The sequence below is a fragment of the Mizuhopecten yessoensis genome, unplaced genomic scaffold (assembly GCF_002113885.1).
Source record: "Mizuhopecten yessoensis strain PY_sf001 unplaced genomic scaffold, ASM211388v2 scaffold489, whole genome shotgun sequence".
In the NCBI taxonomy this organism is placed as follows: domain Eukaryota; kingdom Metazoa; phylum Mollusca; class Bivalvia; order Pectinida; family Pectinidae; genus Mizuhopecten; species Mizuhopecten yessoensis.
This window is the reverse complement of record NW_018403572.1, coordinates 108,476-135,606: the sequence shown is the minus strand read 5'-3', so window position 1 is coordinate 135,606 and position 27,131 is coordinate 108,476. Positions and strand designations below refer to the sequence as shown.

At 40.0% G+C, this 27,131-nt stretch overlaps 1 protein-coding gene across 1 annotated transcript in view; it reads left to right on the top strand.

The window, feature by feature from the left end:
- Positions 1 to 27,131, top strand: part of LOC110449923 (polycystic kidney disease protein 1-like 2) — a 141,469-nt gene that overhangs the window by 24,227 nt on the left and 90,111 nt on the right. Inside the window, exons 7-9 of the mRNA XM_021497099.1 lie at positions 5,265 to 5,356; positions 25,750 to 25,897; positions 26,146 to 26,381. Of these exons, the coding sequence (XP_021352774.1) occupies positions 5,265 to 5,356; positions 25,750 to 25,897; positions 26,146 to 26,381 (476 nt within the window). The remainder of the gene's footprint in view (positions 1 to 5,264; positions 5,357 to 25,749; positions 25,898 to 26,145; positions 26,382 to 27,131) is intronic.

The window sequence follows — 27,131 nt, the reverse complement described above, 5'->3', positions numbered from 1 at the left end:
GGGGGCGTCTCCCTTACCTTGATCCTGAGCCCCAAATACCTGACATTCCACCTGGCCTTTTTTTCTCAACCCATAAGTCATTTTAAAAATATCTATAATATCATTTGTATTAGAAAAGTTACAAAATTTTGCACGCTTAGTCTAAAACTTGCTATATAGTCTTTTTGATTAATTGGTTTTTGTCTCGCCGCCACTAATTGGAAGCAATACTTAATTAGGTGTTGCTTTTCCGGCAACGGTGGCATCAACATAAAGTTTTTGTTTTTAAGTTAGTTTTTGCTTATAAATATCATGAAATCTTTGTTCAGTTGTTCTGTATATTGTTCTATATGTTATTTATTGTTTTTTTCTATTAGTGCTAACATTATCCAATAGATAACTAAATCCTGATTTGTTGATTTCAGCTTTGCTGTTTAAAATCCATCTAGCATCTGACAACATGCTTTCCTCGTAACATGTTTTTTAGGTCACCTGAGACAAAGTCTCAAGTGACCTATTGCGATCGCCTTTTATCTGTCGTGCGTCCGTAAACAATTTACATTTTCGACTTCTTCTCCAAAACCCCTGAACCAATTTCAATGAAATTTGGCAGAAACCTTCCATGGCCAAAGGTCAACAAAAGTAGTTGCGGGTTTGGTCCCCTGCCCCCAGGGGCCTGAGGGGCGGGGCCAAAAGGGGCAAATTGACTAAAATTTCAAAAATCTTCTTCTCAAGAGCCAGATATGGTAGAATCAAATACTCGTCATAGATGGAAAGGGTCTTAAGATGCTTTACCAAAATTGTGAATTTCTTGACCCTGGGGTCTCACGCTTCCCCCTGGGGAGGGGGTTAACTTTACTATTGTTTATATAGGGAAACTACATTTTGGACCAAAATTGTTTAACTGCCATTGGAAGTAATTCAATTTAGGTTAGCATTATCAGTATTGGGTAGCAGTTTGATGGTATGCACATATGAGCCCTGACTGACCCCCCGGGCTATTGGGTGGGGCCAAAAAGGGTCGAATTGACTGAAATTTTAAAAATCTTCTTCTTAAGACCCAGATATGGCGGGGCCCAATAGGGGAAATATAGGAAATTCTTTAAAATCTTTCTCCTTCTGTAGGAATGAAAGGATTTGTTCCATATTTGGTCAGAAGCATCCTTGGGGGAGATAAACCAATTTTGTATAAACTGTGGGTCTGGCCCCCCAGGTCCTGATGGGCGAGGCCGAATAGGGGAAACATAGCAAATTATTCTTTAAAATCCTTCTTCTTCTGTAGGAATGAAAGGATTTGGTCCATATTTGGTGTGGAGCATCCTTGGGTAAAGGGGAACCAATAATGTATAAACGGTGGGTGTGGCCCCCTTTGGGGCTGAGGGGTGGGGCCCAATAGGGGAAATAAAGGTAAAACTTTTAAAATCCTTCTTCGACCATCGGGATTAAGGGATTTTATCCTAATTTGGTCTGGAGGATCCTATGGCCAAGGGGACTCAATTTTGTATAAGCAGTGGGTGTGGTCTCCAAGGGGGCAAAAGGACTGGGCCCAATATGGGAAATAGAGGGAAATCTAAAATCCTTCTTCTACCATAGGGATGAAGGGATTTCTTCCCAATTTGGTCTGGAGGATCCTGGGCAAAAGGGACTCAAATTTGTATAAACAGTGAGTGTGGCCCCCCTGGGGGCAGATTGGCAGGGCCCATTAGGGAAAACATAGCAAATTCTTCAAAAACCTTCTTCTGTACCTATGACAGGATTTTGTCCAAATTTGGTATGAAGCTTCCTTGGGTTAAGGGGAACCAATTTTGTATAAACGGTGTTTCTAACCCCCCTGGAAGCAGAGAGGCGGGGCCCAATAGGGGAATTATAGCTAAAACCTTTAAAATCCTCTAATCTACCATAGGGATTAAGGGATTTTACCCTAATTAGGGCCCCGTATCTGAGATACGGGTGCCCTATAGTAATCACTGTCTGTCTGTCTGTCTGTCTGTCTGTCCACAAATTTTGTTCCTGGCTGATAACTTTAGTATTTATTGACCGATGTACATGAAACTTGGTCAAGATGTTCAGTTCACAAAAATACACATTGAGGTAAAAAGTCAAGGTCAAAGGTTAAGGTCATTAGGTTCAAAGGTCAAGGTCAAATTTTACATCTACTCACTATTGAACATTTTGTTATGACATTATGAAGCAAAGTTGCATGATCAGAACTAAACAAGGAGTCAACTGAATAAAGGTCAAGGTCATCAGGTCTGGGGTAAAGGTCAAATTTAGTAGCTTTTCACTGGTGAATATTTCGCTATGACATTATAAAGCAAAGTTGTTAGGAATTAAACAAAGAGACACAATGAGGTAAAAAGTCGAGGTCAAAGGTCAAGGCCATTAGATTCAAAGGTCAAGGTCAAATTTTGCATCTTTTCACTGATAAACATTTTGTTATGACATGATGAAGCGAAATTGTTCAGAATTAAACAAGGAGTCAACTGACTAAAGGTCAAGGTCATTGGGCGAAAGGTCAAGGTTAAATTTTGTATCTTTTCACTGGTGAACATTTCGCTATGACACTTTGAAGCAATGTTGCTCAGAATTAAACAACGAGTCAATTGACCAAATGTCAAGGTCACTGGGTCAAAGGTGAAGGTTAAATTTTGTACCTTTTCCCTGATGAACATTTTGTTATGTTATTATGAAGCAATGTTGTTCAGAACTTAACACAGAGTCAACTGACCTTAGGTCCAGGTTACTGGGTTCAAAGGGTCAAGGTAAAGTTTGTATTTTTTACTGATTAACATTTTGTTATGATATTAAGAAGCAAAGTTGGTCGGAATTATAGAATCAGTCAACCGACCAAAGATCAGGGTCACTGGGTTAATGGTCAAGGTCATTTTGGTCCAAAGGTCAAAGACAAAGTGGATCTCTGACTTTGACCCTGGCTCTTGACGGAGTAGGTATATAAGGTGAGATAAAACAAATCAAAGCTAACAAATGAGTATTGTACCGGTATATACATTTCTGTTAGCCCAGCAAATATTGAGGTGGAAGGAAACAAGCCTCGCATCATAGTACATGTAAAATGTATATTTTGCTTCCTTTTTGAAGTCCAAATGTCAAACGTCAAGCTCAGCTATATGGGCAGATTGCTTCTTGATGATTATTGCCACAAGACGGGGCCCTTACTGACCTATCAGTGTTCTAGTTTAGTCACTAGCAACCTTAGGCCAAGGGGACTCAATTTTGTATAAGCAGTGGTTGTGGTCTCCCAGGGAGCAGAAGGGCGGGGCCCAATAGGAGAAATACAGGTAAAACCTTTAAAATCCTTCTTCGGCCATCGGGATTAAGGGATTTTATCCTTATTTAGTCTGGAGCATCCTTGGGCCAAGGGGACTTTTTGTATAAACAGTGGGTATAACCCCCCTAGGGGCATAGCGGTGGGGCTCTGTTTGAAGTTTGTTCTTGCTATTTCTCAAGTATTGGATGGATCTTTCTGAAATTTCATATGTACTTACAGCACCTACCATTGAGTGTTATATCTTTACTTCATACCAATTATTTTAAACACATTCAGGTGATCGATACAGGCCCTCTGGGCCTCTTGTTGTTTTTTGTCACTGAATAATATTTCTGTTTGTGTTAAAAACAACTCTCTGTATAAATATATCAGGTGACCGTTAAGGCCCATGGGCCTCTTGTTTAATGCAGTTCTATTTTTTTTTTACAAGTGTTGAATCATTTTGAGTTTTCTACGTACAGATAATGGCAATTTTCCTAACTCACTGTAAATTAAGTTATTACAAGTGCTGTTATTTACTCCCAAGTTGTCCTTTATAAAAATTGATGTGTAGATTCTCAACACCCACAGCCTTATATGCCTCCGAACCCTATCCTACTGAACTGTAACCTAAGATGCTGTTAACATAGGTATCAAAAACAGGTGATTGAATTTCAATATAAGAATCATCATCTTTATGCGCCCGTTGAAGACGGGGACGTATTATGTTATCACGTGAGCGGTCGGGCGGTCATGCGAACGATGTCCACTCGATATCTCAAGTAATTATGATTGGATTAACTTCAAACTTCACAACAAGATTAATTACCATGAAAGCTCGGACAAGTTCGATACCCGCCATTATCCAACCATAATTTGTGGAGTTATGCCCCTTTATGGACTTGCCGAAACAGTGTCCGCTCAATATCTCGAGTAATTATAAACGGATTACCTTCAAACTTCACAACAAGGTTAATTACCATGAAACCTTGGACAAGTTCAATAACCGCCATTATCCGACCATAATTTGTGGAGTTATGCCCCTTTATTGACTTGCCGAAACAGTGTCCGCTCGATATCTCGAGTAATTATTAACGGATTAACTTCAAACTTCACAACAAGGTTATTCACCATGAAACCTCAGACAAGTTTGATAACCGCCATTATCTGACCATAATTTGTGGAGTCATGCCCTTTACTTGACGAAACAGTGTCCGCTCGATATCTCGAGTAATTATTAACGGATTAACTTCAAACTTCACAACAAGTTTAATTACTATAAAACCTCGGACAAGTTTGATAACTGCCATTATCTGACCATAATTGGTGAGGTAATGCCCCTTTATGGACTTGCCGAAACAGTGTCCGCTCAATATCTCGAGTAATTATTAACAGATTAACTTCAAACTTCACAACAAGATTATTCACCATGAAACCTGAGACAAGTTTGATAACCGCCATTATCTGACCATAATTTGTGGAGTTATGCCCCTTTATGGACTCTCCGAAACAGTGTCCGCTCGATATCTCTAGTAATTATTAACGGATTAACTTCAACCTTCACAACAAGGTCAATTACCATGAAACCTCGGACAAGTTCGATAATCGCCATTATCCGACCATAATTTGTGGAGTTATGCCCCTTTATGGACTTGCCGAAACAGTGCCCTCTCGATATCTAGAGTAATTATTAACGGATTAACTTCAAACTTCACAATAAGGTTAATTAACATGAAACCTTGGACAAGTTTGATAACCATTATTATCCGACAGTAATTATTGGAGTTATTCCCCTTGGTTTCATTAATGCGCTGCATGCGTTCGATGATGTTGTATTGCACTCATTGATCTACCAGTTATGTTGAATGATTTCTCTTTTAATATCAATTTCTCACAAATACTTAATATATTTCAATCATACAAACAACTGCTCATTCAATGTGAGACGGGCGTATTATATACCGCTCGCGGTAACCTTGTTGAACTTATTACAACGTGCATAATTAAACTGTTTTAGATTTTCCTGGACCTGTGTGATGGATGATGTGTTGCCTTGCTCCATCTTTGGAGTAGCTATTGGTAGTGACAACATCACCATGCCTTTTACAGGTATATGTGTAAACTAATTCATCCTTACAGTCTGTAGACATTGGAACATCACATTGTAGTTTTATATATTACTTTAGAGCGTCAATATTTTACTTTAAACAACTTCTTCTTAATAACCAAAAGGCCTAGGGTGATGATATTTGGCCAGAAGCAAACAGGAATGAAGTGCTACCATGTTTGTTCAAATAAATGACCTTCACCTATTTTCAAGGTCACAGGGGTCAAATATGTTAAAAACTTGAAACAACTTCTTCTGAATAACCAAAATGGCAAGAGTGATTATAATTGGCCAGAAGCATGCTGGGATGAAGGGCTACCAAGTTTGTTCAAATGAATGACCTTGACAAATATTCAAGGTCACAGGGGTCAAATATGTTCTAAACATTTAAACAACTTCTTCTGAATAACCAAGAGGCCTAGGGTGCTTACATTTGGCCAGTAACATGCTAGGATGAAAGACTAGCAAGTTTGTTCAAATAAATGACCTTGAATTATATTCAAGGTCACAGGGGTCAAATATGTACAAAACATTTAAACAACTCCTTCTGAATAACCAAGAGGCCAAGGGTGAGGATATTTGGCCATTAACATGCTGGTATGAAGGGCTACCAAGTTTGTTCAAATGAATGACCTTCGCCCATACTCAAGGTTACAGTGGTCAATATATGTTTAAATCTTTAAATGATTTTTGTTCTGTATAACCAAAAGGTCCAGGGTAATGATATTTTGCTAGAAGCATGCTGGGTTTGAAGACTATAAACTCTGTTCAATCTAATGTCCTTGTTCGACATTCAAGGTCACAGGCGTCATGTTTAAATCTTTTAGTAAGTTTTTTAACTCACCTGGTCAGAAGGACCATGGTGAGCTTATGCCATAACGCAGCGTCTGTTGTCCGCGTCCGTTGTCCGTCCGTCCATCAACTTTCCTTTCAAACGCTACTTGTCATGAACGACTGAGCAGATTTTGACCAAATTTGGTCAGAAGCATCCTTATGGAATGGGGAACAAATTTTATATAAATGATGGGTGTGGCCCCCCTTGGGGCTGAGAGGCGGGGCCCAATAGGGGAAATATACCAAATTCTTTAAAATCCATCTTCTTCTGTAGGAATGAAAGGATTTGTTCCATATTTGGTCTGAAGCATCCTTGAGTGAAGGGGAACCAATTTGTATAAACAGTGGGTGTGGCCTCCTAGGGACCCGAGGGGTGGGGCCAAATAGGGGAAACATAGCAAATTATTTAAAATCCTTCTTATTCTGTAGGAATTAAAGGATTTGTTCCATATTTAGTCTGAAGCATCCTTGGGTGAAGGCGGGAATTTTTTGTATAAACCGTGGTGTGACCTCCCAGGGGCCTGAGGGGCGGGCCAAATAGGGGAAACATAGCAAATTCTTTAAAATCCTTCTTATTCTGTAGGAATGAATGGATTTGGTCCATATTTGGTCTGAAGAATTCTTGGGTGAAGGGAAACCAATTTTGTATTTATATATAAACAATGGGTCTAGCCCCCTAGGGGTCTGAGGGGCCCAATAGGGGAAATATAGGTAAAACCTTTATAACCCTTCTTCTACCATAGGGATTAAGGGATTTTTTCCATATTTAGTCTGGAGCATCCTTGGACCAAGGGGTCTCAATTTTGTATAATTGGTGGGTATGACCCCCCTAGGGGCATAGGGGTGGGGCTCTGTTTGAAGTTTGTTCTCGCTATATCTGAAGTACTGGATGGATCTTTCTTAAATTTCATATATAATTACAGCACCTACCATGGAGTGTTATATCTTTACTTCATACCAATTATTTTAAACATATTCAGGTGAGCGATACAGGCCCTCTGGGCCTCTTGTTTTAACAACTTCTTCTGAACAACCAAGAAATTTAGAGATGATATTTGGCCGGTAGCATGCTGACATAAAGCCCAAAAGGGTTGTTCAAATGAATAGCCTTGTTTGACCTTCAAGGTCACAGGGTCAGGTATCTTAACCAATACCAAAATTTGCTTACAATCAGCAGATGAGCAGCACTGTGAGTGATGATGAGCTGCTCACGTGAGATCTTACATAGTAAATTCTCATGTGCATTTGAACATGCAAATGAGGGTGAAATCTCATGTGAGCAAAATGCTCATGCAAACAGAAAACTCACAAGAGGAATATATGCTCATTCCCTCATGTGTGCAAAAGATTTGAAATATCATCGTCTTTGAATTGAAGCATTCAAAATTTTAACTGAAATTGCAATCTAAATACTCACGTATATACATATATATAAATAATCAAAAGATTAGATGTATAAGTCATGATAAGAGCTTTAATGTAGATAATCAAGTGCCAACTGTTAGCATTTATGCAAGTGTTCAAAGTCCATGTATACTCTTTGAACAGGTTAAAATTTGAAAACTCATATGATAGACTTAGATATGTTGTTATATATTGATCTCATATCGCATAGCTTTATCACCTTGCAAATAATCATTTAACAAAGTTGCTATGAATATACAGTATCACTCAGTGACACTGTAGCACTGACATTGAACTCGGGATACATTGAAAAAAAAACACCAAAAAAACCTCTGCTGGTTTTTTATATTTTCTTTATAGTTGAACCCGGTTACATTGAAAAACTGCTTTAATTGAAAGGTTTTTCATTCCCTGTAAACACTAATTGCGTTAAAACAATATTGACTAGTGGCCTTTTTTTTGTCTTTTTTTTTTCAAATACTACATAAACATATCAAGTGAGTCTCCTTATGTCAAAAAAAGATCGAATTTTGCTGATATGTATTCATAAAAATGAAAAATTTAAAGATAATTATCGGGATTTCTACCTGTTTGACCAACGCTTTGTTCAAAGATTTCCCTGTGCCAGAGCTACCATAACGCATGCGCATAGCACGCCATTTCATAATGAACAAAATGACTGGCCGTGGGAAGTATAAGCGAGTGAAAAGTTGACAAATGGGCAAAAGATAGCGCAAGGATTACGTTACGTAAGCATTTTTGTAGGTGGGAAGTATTCAAAGGGAAAATAAGTGCCCTAGCAGCTAGAATGGTGCATGTATTCTTCCGGATAGCCAGTTAAAAGCTGAAATGGAATTGACAGAAATGCTGTTTATGTTATGAATAAATATCTAAAAATACTAACCTCGCTTGTATCTTTGTGTAAGTTGGAACACAGATGAACTTATTTTTTTAGGTTAATGGGCATGTATCGGAGAGAGTTTACTTTGCGATTCTATGTACAGTTGACTGTTTAGTTTGATTTTGCTATGGGGCCCTCCAAGGGATAACTGTTGTGATGTTCTGTTCTCTCCTCTGTTGATACTTGTGGTCACTTAAGATGAGATGCATGCGCAGATTTCATCACAGAATTAGATTACTATCTAAGTCCGCGGTTTCATAGTGCAGTGAAAAATTAGTTGCAGTTGCTAACAGCCCCTCACTGGGGGCCCCTTTGGAAACTTTGCATCTCTGTCAGACCTCCAGTGTTTACTGCCTCATTTCTGAACAGTCACGTGACGTTATTGGAGCTATTTTAAAAAGGGCTTTCCCAAACAATTCAAGTGGTCAAACTGGACATTTGGAAAGGACTATGAATATGGGAATAGCAAGGTAACATAAGTGGAAGAGCATACAACACATTTCTTCGTTAAAAAAATTTATGGCTCTTCACTAGATGTCCCTTTAAAGTACAAATCTAAGCAAATTTTTCAGGAACATCTTGTCCTGGCTGTAACTTTTAAATCCTTAAGATATCTTGATGAAACTTGAACTATACCTGCATCACCCACTGGCCATAGATGACGTGCAATGCGCTGTCATTTGGACATTGTGACCTTGACCCCAAAGGTCAAATATGTGCAAATTTTTCAGGAACATCTTGTCGGGGCTGTAACTTTTAAAGCATTAAAGATTTCTTGACGAAACTTGTAGTATAACTTCATCACCTGATGTGCAATGCAGTGCCATTAGGTCACTTTGGACTTTACCTCAAGGTCAAAGGTAAAAAAAAGTGATTGTTGCAAGCATTTAAAGGTTAATTGTCAAGGTGATGCCAACGGTCCCTCACTGAGTCTAATTTTGCTTAAACTTAGAATGCAAGTATATGATGTCATTGTTAACTCTATCCATGCATCATTTGCAACTATTGGGTCAATTTTGACGACTTCTGTAATGGTCCCTATTACAAATAGAATTTGTTCATATATGGATTATTAGCTCACCTGATCCAAGGTGAGCTTTATGCCATACAGTTGCATTCATCGTCCGAACGTCAACAATTTCTTCAAACAACTTCTTCTTAACCACTGATTGGAATTCAACTAAATTTGACTGGAGCATCCCTAGGTGGTGGAGATTCAAAATTGAACAAATGGTGTGGCTGACCCCCCAGGGGGCTGAGGGGCAGGCCAAAAAGGGTTATTTAGCTATACTGCTTTAAGTGACTTCTTCTCTGGAACTAAGATATGGATATCAACCATATTTGGCAGGATCTCTGGAAAGAGACTACAGAGCCAACAGAACGGCCATCATCTCGAGCATGTTGATGTGCTCTGAGATCTGTTCCCAAGACCACTCCCCCGACCGACAATGCTGTTGAGGTAAGCTCCCCACTCCGTCATGGACGCATCTGTGTACAGGGTCATAGTGGGAGCAGGCTTGGCCAAAGGAATCCCTTGGAGAACATTGTCCTGATGAGTCCACCAGCATACAAACTCCTTGACTGACTGGTTCAGAGGAAGCCAGGCTTTCCAATCCCTTGAAGAAGGAACCAGTTGGCAAGGAGAAACATCTGGAGAGGCCTGGTGTGAAGTCTCCCTATTGGGACCTTATCTGCCAGGGCATTGAGATAACCCAGAAAGAAGTGGAAGGGCGATGCCCTGAACCTTATTGAAATGGTTCCCCAGGAAATTGAAAGGAAGGAATGAAGTCGACCTTGAGTAAGACTTTCAGAACCAACCGGGTGTCCTGCACCAGAAACTCTCACTAGATAGAGCATGAGGGAATCGTCAAAATAGATGTGAACATCTATCCCTCGAGAGTGCAGGAATCCCACGACCACCTGCAGCAGCTTGGTGGAAACAAAAGGTGCAGTCGTGAGCCCAAACGGCATGCTGGCCTTGAACTGCATGCACGTAAAACGGAGGTACTTCAGTGCCGACTTCTTGATGTGGATGTGGAAGTAGGCGTCCTTCAAATCTACTGAAGTCGCCCACATTCCATCTCTCACTGAGGCGATAATGCCCCGAGGAGTCTTGAAGTGAGGAGAATCTACGTGCCTGTTGAAGGCACTTAGATCTATGATGGGACGCCACGCCCCGTACTTCTTCCGAACCAGAAACATTCTGGAGTAGAAACCAGGGGTACATTCCCACATGGGAACCTCCTCGACCGCGCCTTTGGTAAGCGTGGTCCTTACTTCCTCCTGGAGCGCCAGAGCCTGTAATATCCTTCCACTCTGGGAGAAAAGTGGAATGCTGGCCCACCACAGGAAGATCTGGTCGAGGCAGGTTGAGACAGGTCGAGACAGGTCAAGACCTTGCCAGACAAGTGAACCGTCTGCCGACCCGAAGCCTTATCCTAGGGGAGAAGGACCTAAGTTTGAGCAGGGAGGACTTCACTCCCCCTTCCTACCCTTCCCTTTGTTGCCCTTGAAGGGAGGCTTATACTTGGGCTGCACAGAAGACTGCAAAGCCGAAGGTTTAGCCTTCTTCATAGGAGGCGCTGACCCCTGCGAGGTACTGGCCTTCTCAACCTGAATCCTCTTCACCAGAGGTGACCGAGTCCTCCTTCGAACCCTTCTGAACAGAAAGGCCCCTCTAAAAAGAGTGGACCCTGAGAACTAGACAGTCAACAGCCGGGAGCTGTAAGGTTCATCGACTGGAGGGTTTTTCAAAACTGAAAACTGCCTAGCCAACAACACATTGACAAGCGATGACAATTGTAAAGCCCTGTTCAGGGCAGAGGTCACTCTGTCCTGGATGTCAGGCTGCTCTGTCTCAGTAATCTGACCCTCAGGCAAAATGGATACCCTATATAGACAAACTGTCAGGTAGTCTATATAAGACAGAATTTAGCTGGCTGAGGGGCAAGCAGCCCGTTATTTGTGGCACAGTCAGTTGCGTGCACCTCCGACAACTCACCGACACTTAGCTGCAACCCAGCATAACCAGGACTACGAGTTGAAGAAGAATTCTTGTACAAAACCCGAGACTGGACGGTGACCAGAGCTGAAGACACAAAAGTGCCTTCTGGCAGAGAGCAGTCCGACTGAGCAGACACGTGCAACCGAGGAGCCACCAAAGAACCTAAAAGGGTGGTGGACTCTGGACTGAGATGACGCCGAAGGTGGTGGGCATACTTTCTCCAAAGAATCCGGGAAACGTGGGCCCTAAGTGCCCGCATACTGGATGCTGGGCCTCAACCTCAGCAGCTCAGGGTCACCTTCATCCTGGACATCCTCCTCAGAGGGCAAGACCAGCGGAAAGACCAGCGTCTATAACTATGTGAGAGATGAACAATGTCATCGTCCTCTGCCACACCGCTACCTCAAAGTCCATAGCCTCCACACCATCAAGACCAGAAGTCTCGGCTGGAGGAAATGGGGCAGCCAGAGGGGCCAACTCAAGAGAAGGCTCAATATAACGGCAGTTAGGTGCAGTGCGCCTAACCACCGTGGCTGTTGGTTAAGACTGCATAGCCAAAACCCTACCCTGGAACTGGGGACAATCAAGTCTGCCCTAGAGTCAGAAGTCCTGAAGGTCCGACACACCTTCTTAGGACCAGCCGATAAGGCTCACGAAGTAGCAGAACGTTGGGGGGTTCAACAGAACTGCTAACATGTCATCACAAGGGAGAGACCAAACCCCAAAGATTCCACGAAGGAAAAGCCATGGAGTTAAACCCATATCCCAGAGGATAATGGAAAGGTCCAGCGGGCTGGGAGTGACCCCAGAACTGGCCAAATTGGCCTGCCTGAGACTTGGGCTGGCCAACTTGCTAAAAGGGCGAAGGTGGACCGCCACTCTCTCTAAGTTGAAACCCAGACATGTAAAGGCTAAGCCCGTAACTGCAGGGATGCTGCCACAACACAAAACCATCCGCAGGCTGGTTAGGTCAGCCCAAGGATGGCTGCCCAAAGGCACCCGTATACCCTAAGCCAGGGGAAATTGTAGGCCCAGAACCGGCCCTCTGTCCAGCAAACCCAACCCCTGGGGGGAAACACCACAGGTTCCCAGTCAAAGGAAACTCCGGGCTGGACCTAATAGGACCAGGTCAGGATAACTGATCGGGAGGGCAAGCCAGACCAGCATTGATGCCGGGTTTAGTGTCTAATGCTGAGTGATAAAGGGAATGATATGATCCTGTTGTAATGTGAGTCGGACTATGCTGAGTGATAAAGGGAATGATATGATCCTGTTGTAATGTGAGTCAGACTATGCTGAGTGATAAAGAGAATGATCTGCACGTCACAATCCCGAAAGAAAGTCTGTAGTCACCCCAGGACCTGAACCCAAAAGAATGGGCCAGACACCAAGACTGTCCCCGACGACAGCACTATACCTGTAATGCCGGGATCACTGACAGATTCAGTGACCGGCAACCGGTAGTCCCTACCTGAAGGCAAGCACGAAAGCTTACGGGTGTTCCCGGACAATTCAACCCTGGGCTGTGCCAAGCCAGGGTCAGGCTGCCCCTTCCCTACTCACAGGCGAAACCTCACTACAAAGACGACACTAGGGACAAGCATCATGAGGGTCCCGTTCCCCATAGAAATGGGAACACCCATGAGCTATCCCAGTCGCTGTACCGGCCGAGACATACCCTTCAAAGCGAAAGTAAACTTGTGAAAGTAAACCAAGTTTACAAGTAGACAAACTTGGGAGAAATAAACTACGATTATACAAAGTACGCAACATAGAAAGAATTTAACCCGTAATACTAATTAGAAACGGTGAAAACGACAATGTTGCCCGAAACAAACAACCATAACAGAAATAAACACCAGTCGGAAATTTACAACCCGCCGACAGTAAACGGAGTAATGGCGGACCACGTGGAGTAAACAAGAGGCCCAGAGGGCCTGTATCGCTCACCTGGATATTTAAGCAGTCATAACAAATTATTCTTATTAAATATTATACTGTCCTACAAAAATTTCAATCGCAAACTTTGTCGGCTCCATCTGTTGAAGCTACCAGGGAAATATTTTGATTCTATGCTTTTCGGTTCTTCAGAAGAGGTTGTTTGAAATGTTTGACATATTTGTCCATGTCACCTTGTAAGTAGCTTGAGGTCATTTTCCTTTTCAAACTATCAAGCAGCTACCATTTGAATACCATGCGTTTTAGTTCTTCAGGATAAGTTGTTTGAAGTGTTGTTAACCTGTGTGAGCTTTAAAGTAGCATGAGGTCTTTTTCATTCCCAAGAAGCTGCCAGCCAAAATATTATGATTCTATGCCTTTCGATTATTCAGAGGAAGTCATTTAATGTTTTTGACATACTTAACCCCCGTGACCTTGAATGTAGGTCAAGGACATTTCATTCACAAAATTCGTCGACCTCAATCCAAAGAAGATATCAACCAAATATTACGATGCTATACCTTTCATTTCTTCAGAAGTGTTTGACATATTTGACCCCTGTAACCTTGATAGAAGGTCAAGGTCATTTTCACTCACATACTTTGTCGGGCTCTAACGAATGAACTTTCAGCTAAATATCCTAACTCTTTGCCTGTCCATTATTCAGAAGAAGTCATTTGATATGTTTGACATATTTGACCCATATGACCTTGAAAGTAGATCAAGCTCCACAAAGAGAAGCTACCAGCCAAATATTGAGAATCTGTACCTCTCAGTTCTTCAAATGAAGTTGTTTGAAACATTTGACCCCTGTGACGTTGAAAGAAGGTCAAGGTAATTTTTGTTCTCAAACTTTGTCTGGGGTTTTCAGCCAAATATCATGACTCTAGGCCTGTCCATTATTTAGAAGTATTTTGATGTGTTTGACATATTGAAACCATTTTGACCTTGAAAGTAGGTCAAGGTCATTTTCATTCTTAAAATTTGTCGAGCTCTACCAAAAGAAGCTTTCAGCTGAATATGAGGATTATATACCTTTCAGTTCTTCAGGAGATGTTGTTTGAAGCGTTTGACATATCTGACTTCTGTGACCTTGAAAGCATGTCGAGGTCATTTTCATTCTCAAGCCTATCTCTAGCTGTCCCTAGCCCTTCTGGCATCTTCTCTAGCTGTCCCTTTCTCTTCCCTTTCATTATCACCCTCCTGGGTTATATTTATACTCGATTATAATCTATTGTTTCGTGCATAGTAATCTGGATTAATATTCCCGATATACATAATATTTACACCAGTTGCCCGAGCTATTCCCGATATACAAAATCAAGTACCGTCAAGGGTTCATAAGCCTCACACAGCTGGTCAGTTTACACCACGTCGTACCACTGCCCAGGTTGTCCACTATACTCAATAACACAACCCCGTAACACTTGACTGTCAAGGGTCCATAGCCCCACTTGAAGCGTTGTCTGAGATATTTCTGATGTAATTAATTCTATTACTGATATACGTAATCAGTTACACAACGTGGTAACACTGACTGTCAAGGTTCCATAGCCCCACTTGAAGAGTTGTCTGAGATATTTCTGATGTAATTAATTCTATTACCGATATACGTAATCAGTTACACAATGTGGTAACACTGACTGTCAAGTTTCCATAGCTCCACTTGAAGTGTTGTTCGAAATATTTCTGATGTAAATAATTCTATACCTGATATACGTAATCGGTTACACAATGTCGTAACACTGCTGTGTTACAGTATTTTGATGTGTTTGACATATTGAAACCATTTTGACCTTGAAAGTAGGTCAAAGTCATTTTCTTCTTAAAATTTGTTCGGCTCTACCAAAAGAAGCTTTCAGCTGAATATGAGGATTATATACCTTTCAGTTCTTCAGGAGATGTTGTTTGAAGCGTTTGATATATCTGACTTCTGTGACCTTGAAAGCATGTCGAGGTCATTTTCATTCTCAAACTTTGTCCGGCTCTTTCCCAGGAAGCCACCAGCCAAATATTAAGATTATATACCTTTCAGTTCTTCAGAAGAAGTCTTTTGAAGTTTTTGACACATTTGACCCCTGTGACTTTGAAAGTAGGTCAAGGTCATTTTCATTCTCTGACTTTGTTGGGCTCTTACCAACGAAGCTTTCAGCCAAATATCATGACTAGGCCTGTCCATTCTTCAGAAGAAGTCGTTTAAAGGAAAAGTTGTCGGACAACGGATGTAGTCTAACCATTCTACGCCAAATTAAGCCGAACCTCAAACTAATTGCAAAAGAAACTTTTTATTCACTATCATAATCCATAGTGTGTAACACAGAAAAAATGGGAAAGGTCATTTTTGGGGGGTCAAAGGTCACACTAGCTATTTGTTATATTCCATACACATATCCATTGACAATATGATGAAACAGATACTGTATTGACCCGGTTTTACAATTTATCCAAAGTAATGAAAACTTTTTTCAATACGTTTGAACGATATACATAAATGAAAGCAAAATAAACAAATAAAACACTTTATCGTGTTTAAAATAGTAATATTTGGGAAGAATTGACTTATAATTATGACATTAAATCAGATTTGTTAGATCAGAATCCTGAATTAACTGAAAGTTCTATATAGTAATTATGGAACACTCGTAAAATGTTTTCAAAAAGTGTTAAATGTATCTCGTAGTCGAACAGTAACACTAGTTTTCAGACGATATATCGTCTAACTGGTATGGATGAGATGACTTATGCCGGTTCCAAGAGATCAAGGTTTCAGAATGACAGTTCCCAAAATGGACCACCAAACCGTCATTTTATGCATTCATTGTAAATTCAGAGAAAGAATTATATTCATGTATGGTTGTAGCTGTTCTTTCCAACTAAATTAGCACCCGGGGCTCACGTGAGATATTTATAGAACACTCTGACGTCACCAATTAGCGTTTCCGGTTTTTGCAAATGTCAGTACCAAAAACGGACCACGACTTGAATTTAACAATATCTTACGCTTGAAATGAACATTTGTGTCAACATTTTAGCATTTTTAATGGGTTTTAAAGTTTCAATGAATAGAAGTATTTCTATAGGCTTAATTTATTCCTACATTCCGTAACAGAATGCATAGTCCTCGCATGCGCCATAATTTAACAACCTAACCAAAAAATTCAATTTTGAGTCTGAAATACGTTTTCTGATGCTATTTGAACTCGAAAACTAACCATATGTAGACAAAAAATGATGTCCTCATGCATGGAAACTAGCGACAGCCAAAGTAACCATCGTGTGTATCTGAACACATGGTTTGTTTTTTTAAAACTTCCGATATCTTAGCAGGTCCCGATCTTATTAGTATTAAATGTTCATCGGCCCATCAACACAGGATAGGTCATCAGGGCCACCAATGGACAAAAACAAATGCAAAATAAAAACATCAAACAAACTTAAAGGTAAAAAATAAATGTCAATTTGAATATTGAAAGTGGCTATGGTGACTCAAATTTTATTAAAAAGACCAGCAGCTTTCAGATAGCCTAAAATTGAAAAGACAGTTATGTTTTCGAAAAGAGGCATGTAATGTTATTATACCAATTTTCTCGTGTTGACTGAAGGTCGACACAATCTAATAGCAAGTGTTATACTGTAAATGGTTCCTGACACGCTATGCATTGAGGTAGGACTTCACATTTCAGTAAATAGAAACGGGTAATGTATGAATGACCCATCCAGAGACGGGCAATGACAACCTCGTCTTGGCGACTCTCTCTGTAGCTAGGATGCCATTCACCGATAGAATGTATTTTGTTATCAACGCATTGATTCCAATTATTTTGCCCTTCGATCGTATAAATGTTGTTTTAATTAAGAGGTTTAAAATCAGTAAAATGAAGTTTAAAATCTTCAGGTGGTAGTAATAAGTGTTGCTTTCGCGACACAACCTGCCTTTTCATTACCTGGTATTCCCAAATGTCCGGCAACCCAGTAAATTGTATTAGTCACAATATCATGCAATTATGGTCAGATTTTTCACCAGACCTTCATGAATCACTCCGCCGTATACAGCAGTAACCAAATGTTCTCCAGACTTAATCACCTGTGCTTTCGTACTTTGCGTGATTGTGACTTCAAGAATTCATTATCTCGAAACAGCTTTAGCATTGCAGCTTTACTGATTCCGAACATCCTAGAAGTGGTATCACAGCCGCTTATTGCGTGGATAACTGGCAGAACCCCACAAATATCGTGTCCAATAACAGTTTTAGTCTTTCGTACGTCCCACACCTTGATTTTCCCTCTGGAATCATGATCTGATCTGAAGTACAGCGGCTGAAATTATGCCAAATCTAGAAGTAAGAGAAGCAGCACAAGTAGGTCGGTGTCTTTTCATGAAAATACGGTTGGCTTTGACAATGTTGATATACGTGCAATCAGGACATCTGCATCAAACATTGCCTTTTTTGTATCAATTCCACTTTCGGACATCTATTTATGCAACAGGTTGATAACATTTTCTTTATTTGTATTGTTTGCAAAGAACATGTCTTTCGTGGTCATAAATGGGGTGTTTTCAGACGAACAACGTTAAAATACCACTATTACAATCGGTGTGGGCGTGCTTGATGCAGTCAATGTATCTCCGGCAGATCTGCCCAATGTCGAGCCATTTCCCACTGTATCCGATGAAGAAGCTAGCAAAGATTATTATATCATTTACATCATAAATGAGGTATTTACGGTGTTAATCATCTAATAAGATATGTATTCGTTTACTTGCATATTTGTTAAAAACGCAACAATAGTGGTTTTGTTCAGGGAGAAAGTTATAAGAGGGGAAAATGAACAAAACAGAAATAAGGTAAGAAATTACAAGATATAAATAAAATATCAATAAGAGACAAGTTATCAACGATTAAAATGATAATTTGACATGTGTGTTAAATCATAGTTTATATACAACTTTTATTGCTCCCTTGAATTGATTATATATATCATAGGTTGTTTTTCTACAGTGGAACAGTTAGATATATATGTGTGACTTTACTTAAGTTCATTTCCTTGTTTACGTGTGGTAATATTCTTGTATCTAGGTTTTTCATGTTTATGCAAATTAGGGGAGTGTTAACCAATCAGCATTAACCCCTAGAGGGTATGTGGTATTGTCAGTGCCCCTCATTATTGATTTACGGCGGGTGTTGGTGTGTTTGCTTTTCACATATTCTTCGACTTTTCAAGTGTTTACTACACTATGGATTTATCATAAACTACACAACGATTACTCAGTGACAGTCATCGCGGTATGATTTAACTTTCGCCAGTTTGTTACGTTGTAAACGTGAATCAGTATGAGAAGAAACGTTTGTTTACTTTCTGCGTGATTTTTGGACTTGAGGTGTGGCTACGCTACCATACACACTGGGAGCAAGGCAGCCTATTCAATTTCAAGTCTTAGAGTCAAGTCGCTTCTCTGCAGCTCAGTAGAGTCAAGCTCCTTCTTTAGGTCTATACAATTTCAAGTCTTAGAGTCAAGTCGCTTATCCGCAGCACAGTGGCTAGAGTCAAGCTTCTTCTCTAGGTCTATTCGATTTCAAGTCTTAAAAGTCAAGTCCCTTCTCTGCAGCACAGTGGATCTAGAGTCGAGCTTCTTCTCTAGGTCTATTTGATTTCAAGTCTTAGAGTCAAGTCGCTTCTCTGCAGCTCAGTAGAGTCAAGCTCCTTCTTTAGGTCTATACAATTTCAAGTCTTAGAGTCAAGTTGCTTCTCTGCAGCACAGTAGAGTCAAGCTTCTTCTCCAGGTCTATTCGATTTCAGGTCTTAGAGTCAAGTTGCTTCTCTGCAGCACAGTAGAGTCGAGCTTCTTCTCTAGGTCTATTCGATTTCAAGTCGCTTCTCTTCAGCACAGTAGAGTCAAGCTTCTTCTCTAGGTCTATTCAATTTCAAGTCTTAGAGTCAAGTCGCTTCTCTGCAGCACAGTAGGGTTAAGCTTCTTCTCTAGGTCTATTCAATTTCAAGTCTTAGAGTCGAGTCGCTTCTCTGCAGCACGCTAGAGTCAAGCTTCTTCTCTAGGTCTATTCAATTTCAAGTCTTAGAGTCGAGTCGCTTCTCTGCAGCACTCTAGAGTCAAGCTTCTTCTCCAGGTCTATTCAATTTCAAGTCTTAGAGTCAAGTCGCTTATCTGCAGCACAGTGGCTAGAGTCAAGCTTCTTCTCTAGGTCTATTCGATTTCAAGTCTTAAGAGTCAAGTCCCTTCTCTGCAGCACAGTGGATCTAGAGTCGAGCTTCTTCTCTAGGTCTATTCGATTTCAAGTCTTCGAGTCAAGTCGCTTCTCTGCAGCACAGTAGAGTCAAGCTTCTTCTCTAGGTCTATTCGTTTTCAAGTCTTAGAAATGTGTTTTTTAGACAGCATTTTATGGCTTTCTGTGGTGTGGGGAGTTCACATGCCAAACCTGGCACGATACTACTAACATTCGTATGTGTGACATAGTGGTGGTGCCGGACAAGTCTTCCTTTACCCTTTTTCTGCGTTCATCAAAATGGACCCCTATGGTAAAGGAGTGAACATGTGTTTGAAAACAATGTTTTGCATCCTGTGCTCACCATGATTCCCTATTTAGCAGCAAGGAAGGCTCAAGGAGCTATTCTGACTTCACCTCTGTTTATTGAAAACATGTTTGTTTTTTTCCAAACCGTTGATGCGTCAGACTTTCATATCGTACCTCAAAGAAACTCTGACTCTTATAGGTATCAACAGTCATGATTTTAATGGACATTCCTTTTCGTATTGGTGCGGCTACCTCAGCAGCTGCCGTCGGTGTCCAGGATCATGTTATTCAGACTTTGGGTAGATGGTCATCTGACTGTTTTACTCGTTATAACCGAACAGATCCTGCTACAATTTGTAACAGCTTCATTCGCATCGGAGATATATCTGTGTTCCCGGACAAGTCTCAGTTTCACCTGTGTTTGCGTTCCTCTAAAACTGACCCTTTTGGAAAAGGAGTTGTCATCAAGATATTTGAGAACACCGTTTTAACTCCTGTGGTTACTATGTGTGAGTTTTTGACCACTCGTGTTACTCAAGGGGCTACCCCTTCGTCGCCCCTTTTCGTAGACAATGTGTTGACCTTAACGTCAAACCTTTAATGCGCCATACTTTTATCTCTTTGTTAAAAGAAACACTGACTCGTATAGGTGTGGATCATCGATCTTTTAATGGTCATTCTTTCCGGGTTGGTGCTGCCACCTCCACAGCGGCTGCTGGCGTTGAGGATCATGTCATTCAAACCTTGGGTAGATGGTCCTCCAACTGCTATATACGTTATATTCGTACGGATCCTACCGTTATTTCAAATGCACAAAAATATGACCTTGTCCAACTGAAATCATTTCATGTTTTACTTTGTGCTTGTTTACTTGTTCTTTATACCTCAATCTTCAATTTTAGTTATTATTACCTAGTTTATATTAAGTATTGGGGGCTCTCACTCACTAGTAATTTCCAATTCCTCGTTTCGTTCCATTTGGGTTTTAATTCCTGGGGAATTTTCCCCCCAATACTTTTCTGTAATATTATTTACTTATCTGTTGATTATTTTACTGCTTTTGCTTTAATTTTTCTGTCTATTCTTGATTCTACTAGGCTCTTGAATCGCTCAGGAGTTTCGTCTTGCCAGCTCTTAAATCGCTTAAGTCTGGTGGTCAGTTTGCCTCTCTTGAATCGCTCAAGGCAAAAGCTCTCTGCTTTTAAATCGCTTAAAAGTTTTCTTTACTACTTATATATATGAGTATCTTATATGCAGCTCTTGAATCGCTCAAGGGTTTGCTCTAGATATCTACATGTATACTGTCTTGAATCGCTCAAGAACGTTCACTAGATATTTACATTTGGCCTGTCTTGAATCGCTCAAGAGTTGTCTGGCCTACTTAAAATATATTGCTGAGAATATATATTTTTTTCCCTTGTGGCCTCTTTCTTTGCTTAGGAGGCTACCTCGTCAGTACACGTTTGTTTTTGTAGTATTGTATATAGTTAGCTTATAGTGTTGAGTGAGTAGCCCCTGATACGCCAAAGTATAAGTGTATTTTCTTTTTATCTTGCTATCTGCCTCATTTAAATATCTCGAATTGTAATAAACAGGTAAACTGTTGTTTCATCGTTTTTGTTGTGTATAAATTGCATGGAAATATGTAATTATCGAAATTCGAAAAAAATGCAATTTGTGTTCGCAAATTACAAAATATGCTCTATTTTGACACGTACATGCTTTCATACGTTTTTTGCTCCAAACAATCTGATGCATAATATTCTCTAATATTTTCCCCGTTGACGGTATTTAATAGTATAGTTAAGTAATTTGCACTAGTAACCATATTTATTCATCCTTATTGTTTTTTTTTATACAAGTTTTGAGGATATTGTCGGTGCAAATGAAGAAATACCACTGATAGCGTGATGTCATGTCAACAGACAAAAAACTATATCGTAAAATCATATCCACAGCTATCCATGACATAATCACTTGTGGATTGTACTCTCAAACTAACAGTTCATCGAATACAAGAACTTTTAAACTGATAACTAGATGTATACTAGATGTACGTGTATTTACCAACGATGATAGCGAAGGAAACATGCGTTGTCTGCAAAATTACCTCCCTTTACAGCACTCTCCATGTATACGGCGGCCCATACAGGCCATATCAATAGTAGGCAATATTTCACACAAAAAACACAAAAATTAGTCAATTTCCCCCTTTCTGATTTCTTTCGAATTTAACATGTGATATATACAAACAGGATCTACTTATATCAAATGTGTTTGTTTCTTTAGCAATTATTTGAGGTATAATGGTAGAATAGTTAGACTAATGGACGGACGCTGCACCATGACATAAGCTCACTTGCCCTTTCGGTGGGTGAACTAAAAACCGGCCGAAAAGGCACAAAAATAATTTTCAACAACAAATAATTGTAGTAACAAGGTTAGATTGGTATATAGCACACAAAGTGCGCAATAAGTTGACAATACACTCAAACCAGTCCGACAAAACAAAGTTTTGCTATGGAGCTAGCTCCGGGCCATCAGCAGGCAGCAGGTGCCATAAAAGGAAGAGGATGGGAGATCACTCCGTGGTGGGAAAGCTTATAATTCCCAAGGATGGACTGCTACTCGTCTGTCAATACATTGGTATATATATATATCAGATTAAATATATTAAAACAAAACTTCAAACACAACATTTGCAGGTTCCCCACGTCAGGTGCACTTGTATAAGTGAGTGATCTGTGGTGTTGTGTTTATAAAACTAAAGTCAGATTTGATAGGACTCCATTAACAACACTGTATAAGTACCCTCTAAAACAAACAATCATCAACAGCAGCACTTCACTAACATACAAGACACACACAATAACACACACCCTTGGTCATCGGCTGGGGTCTTTCCGCGCCAACTTCAATCATGGCACTTACTCTCATTCTACACCTTTTCCCACTCACTATTTATATATCACTGTCAAATGTGCAACATGTATGCAAAACATTGCTCTAGTAAGAAAGGTTAGTAGGTGATCATACACAGTCGCCACAGCCTCCTGAAAGACAGTGTTTGCATATCAAACCACATAAATCACCTAACTTAAACCTTCAAACTAACACAACCCCAGCAGTTTCTATTCCGCACCCTTTACTCTACATTATCAACATCCTTTATAAATTCCCCCTTCTTACTATTCAAACACATCATGACTTGTATAAGTACCCGCCGGACAGGGGTTATACAATTTGTGTTTATAAATCCTCCTTAAAAAATAACATACCTACAAACTCCAACAAGCTATTTTCATAAGACCTTTGTTCACACTCCCTCACGCTGTTCTCTAACCTTCTTGTCCTTCGGAAGGGACGTTAAATGGGGGTCCGGTGAAAGGAGAGTCACGCCTTGCACGTTAAAGATCACTCTGCTGGCTTTCAGAAAAGAGTAGGCTAATTGCTAGCCGCCACGGAGTATAGGTTATATATTTAGACTAGTGTAGGGCTTTAAGTGACAGTCCAAATTGCAATCCCTAAATTATAGAAACTAGAAGTTAGGTACCCATATCCTCCATTTTAGAACTTTTTGGCAACACTCAAAAGGCGGAATTGCAGCCATCACCCCCCACCCCCTTTTTTTTCTTCCTAGGCTCGGTATTACCGGAACAAGGACATAAAGCCCCATCAATCAATCAATCAATCACTCTGTGGCTCTGTCGTCAAGATATGGGTTACGTGACGGAACTTTGATATTATTTTCTTTTATAAGTTCCAATCGGTAGTTTTATTGACATTTAAGTACCTATGTATAAAGTCATCAGTTGTTCCGGTACTAGTTTGAAGAGCTACCAAGTTTAATTTATCTTTTGCTGGGTTTACTGAATTAGCATATTTTTCTATATCTTTAATCCACGATTTGAATAAGTCTGGTTTCCCTGAGAACGGTTTAATTATTTGAGTGACATTTTGTACTCCTACCATAGAACATACATAAGCTCGAAAGTTGTAAATTAATTTCTTGGAAAACAGAACTTGCACCAATGTTTGCCATAATGTGATTTACTTCAGTGTCGAGATAAAACTAAATCACTTACCATACTATGTCTCTGCTCCAGCCTTGTTTGAAGTGTGGGCGTGTCCGTCATGTTGAAGCTTTTTTCTCCTTCACCAAATGGACGTCCTCTTCTGTACTTTCTTCTGAATTTTGCATTTTGATGTATAGTGGTTAGATTCTGGTCGTTTACATCTTGAAGTCTCGTACTTGGAAGCGTGCCCTCATAATACATGTGATATATTTTTTTGTTGTCGCGTTGTGTCTCTTTCGGAATCCTGGTCACTGGCACCAAATCAGCTCATGTAACACAACACGAGTGACAAGGGTTGATGGTTGGTTAAGAGTTTATTCTGGTAACATCAAGTATTAGGATCGGTCTCTATCGTTTGGTTGATAGCTGTCTCTACCTGTACTAGTTCTAGCCCATCTCTAGCCGTCCCTATCTCTTCTGGCCTCTTCTCTAGCTGTCCCTTGCTCTTCCCTCTCATTATCCCCCTCCTGGGTTATATTTATACTCGATTATAATCTATTATTTCGTGCATAGTAATCTGGATTAATGTTCCCGATATACGTAATATTTACACCAGTTGCCCGAGCTGTTCCGGATATACAAAATCAAGTACCGTAAAGGGTTCATAAGCCTCACACAGCTGGTCAGTTTACACCACGTCGTATCACTGCCCAGGTTGTCCGCTATACTCAATAACACAACACCGTAACACTTGACTGTCAAGGGTCCATAGCCCCACTTGAAGCGTTGTCCGAGATATTTCCGATGTAATTAATTCTATACCTGAAATATGTAATCAGTTACACATCGTCTTAACACTGACTGTCAAGGGTCCATAAGCCCCACTTGAAGTGTTGTCCGAGATATTTCTGATGTAAATAAATCTATACCTGATATACGTAATCGGTTACACAACGTCGTAACACTGACTGTCAAGGTTCCATAGCCCCACTTGAAGTGTTGTCCAAGATATTTCTGATGTAAATAATTCTATACCTGATATACGTAATCGGTTACACAACGTCGTAACACTGCTGTGTTACAGTATTTTGATGTGTTTGACATATTGAAACCATTTTGACCTTGAAAGTAGGTCAAAGTCATTTTCTTCTTAAAATTTGTCCGGCTCTACCGAAAGAAGCTGAATATGAGGATTCTATACCGTTCAGTTCTTCAGGAGATGTTGTTTGAAGCGTTTGACATATCTGACTTCTGTGACCTTGAAAGCATGTTGAGGTCATTTTCATTCTCAAACTTTGTCCGGCTCTTTCCCAGGAAAGCACATTTTCAAAAACATAATGGATTAGGTGTTTTATATTAACAAACAATCACAGAGAATCTGTTAATGCATGTTTGTGTTTTTGTGAATTATTTCAATTTCATTGAAAGGAGGTCGGGATATTTGAATCTTTTGTTTTTTGGGCTACAAAGATGAGTGTAGGTATTGTTTATGCATTCTTAAGTTATGGTAATTATTACTGTAATGAAAAGGTAAAATAAGTGCTAAGTTAAAGATATCCTGATAAAACTTGCAGTATATATGCATCAGCCACAGACCATGTAGAGTGTGCTGTTGTTATGTCACTGTGACCTTGACCTTGAGGTCAAATAAGTGCAAAGTTTTCAGGAATATCTTGTAGGGGCCATAACTTTTAAACTGTTCAAGGGGAAACATACGTGTTTGTTCACAAAAACAAATCTCTAGTTTTACATTTTTTTTTTTATGTAGGTCCAGTTGTTACACTTGCCAGCAGATCTCTTCAGGTGAACAGCAGGTATATGTTTGAAGTGACTGTGAGTGCGACAGGAAGGCTCGATGGGAAAGCCCAGCATAGCATTATCGTCAAAAGCGATGTCCAACCAACAGTGGAAATCATGTAATTTCCGACATTTAAGTATATCTAGATTTCACACCTAGACCTGTCTTTATTAATCCCCCTGTTAACATATCTCCCTCTCATGTATACTTACTGGTATATCCGGAAACTAATACTTCATACAAATATAAGTGTCCTTAACACTTATCATTGTGTAGATTTCAGTGTCCTTCATACAACTTGTCCATGCATATTAATTGTGAGAAATGGTGTTTTGCTTTTATAATATGTATTTGTGTGTTTTACAGTTGTTTAAGTAACTGTGGGGATAAGCTGGTGCCTGGAGTTAGCTGGGTAGTGGCATTGAATCAGACGCAGGACCCAAAATACTTACACTCATGGTCAGATATGAACATCAGATGGAGTGTGTATGAGTTCAAAGTTATTACAAGGCTTCTCTTTTACCAGTTTAACACTTTCCAGCTCACATTGAACGACAGCCTGCTACACATCATCGACACTAGTTACAGCTTTTCCGTGGAATGTAAGAATTCTATCTTTCCTAGTTAAATATTTCATTGTAACATGAATAAGATTGGACACTTTATTTCCAGTAAGTCATTGAATCTTTGTTTAAATTATCACAGAACATCACAACTACTTAATATCCAGGTGTATTAAAACATCGGGGCATACTCCATGCATTTCACAATATTGTATATGTATAAACCGGAGGCCTATCACAGGGTTTATGATGATCAGATAGAAACAGATGATACCATCAGAAAAAAAAAAGGTAATACCATCAGAAAGAAAAATGGTCATACCATCAGAAAGAAAAAGGTCATAACATCAAAAAGAAACAGATCATATCATCAGGAAGTAACAGATGATACCATCAGGAAGTAACAGATCATACCATCAGGAAGTAACAGATCATACCATCAGGAAGTACAAGATCATACCATCAGAAAGTAGCAGATCATACCATCAGGAAGTAACAGATCATTCCATCAGGAAATAACAGATCATACCATCAGGAAGTAATACAGATCATACCATCAGGAAGTATCAGATCATACCATCAGAAGGTAACTATCATACCATCAGGAGGTAACAGATCATTCCATCAGGAGGTAACAGATCAAACCAACAGGAAGTAACAGATCATACCATCAAGAAGTAACAGATCATTCCATCAGGAAGTAACAGATCATAACATCAGGAAGTAACAGATCATACCATCAGGAAGTAACAGATCATACCATCAGGAAGTAACAGATCATACCATCAG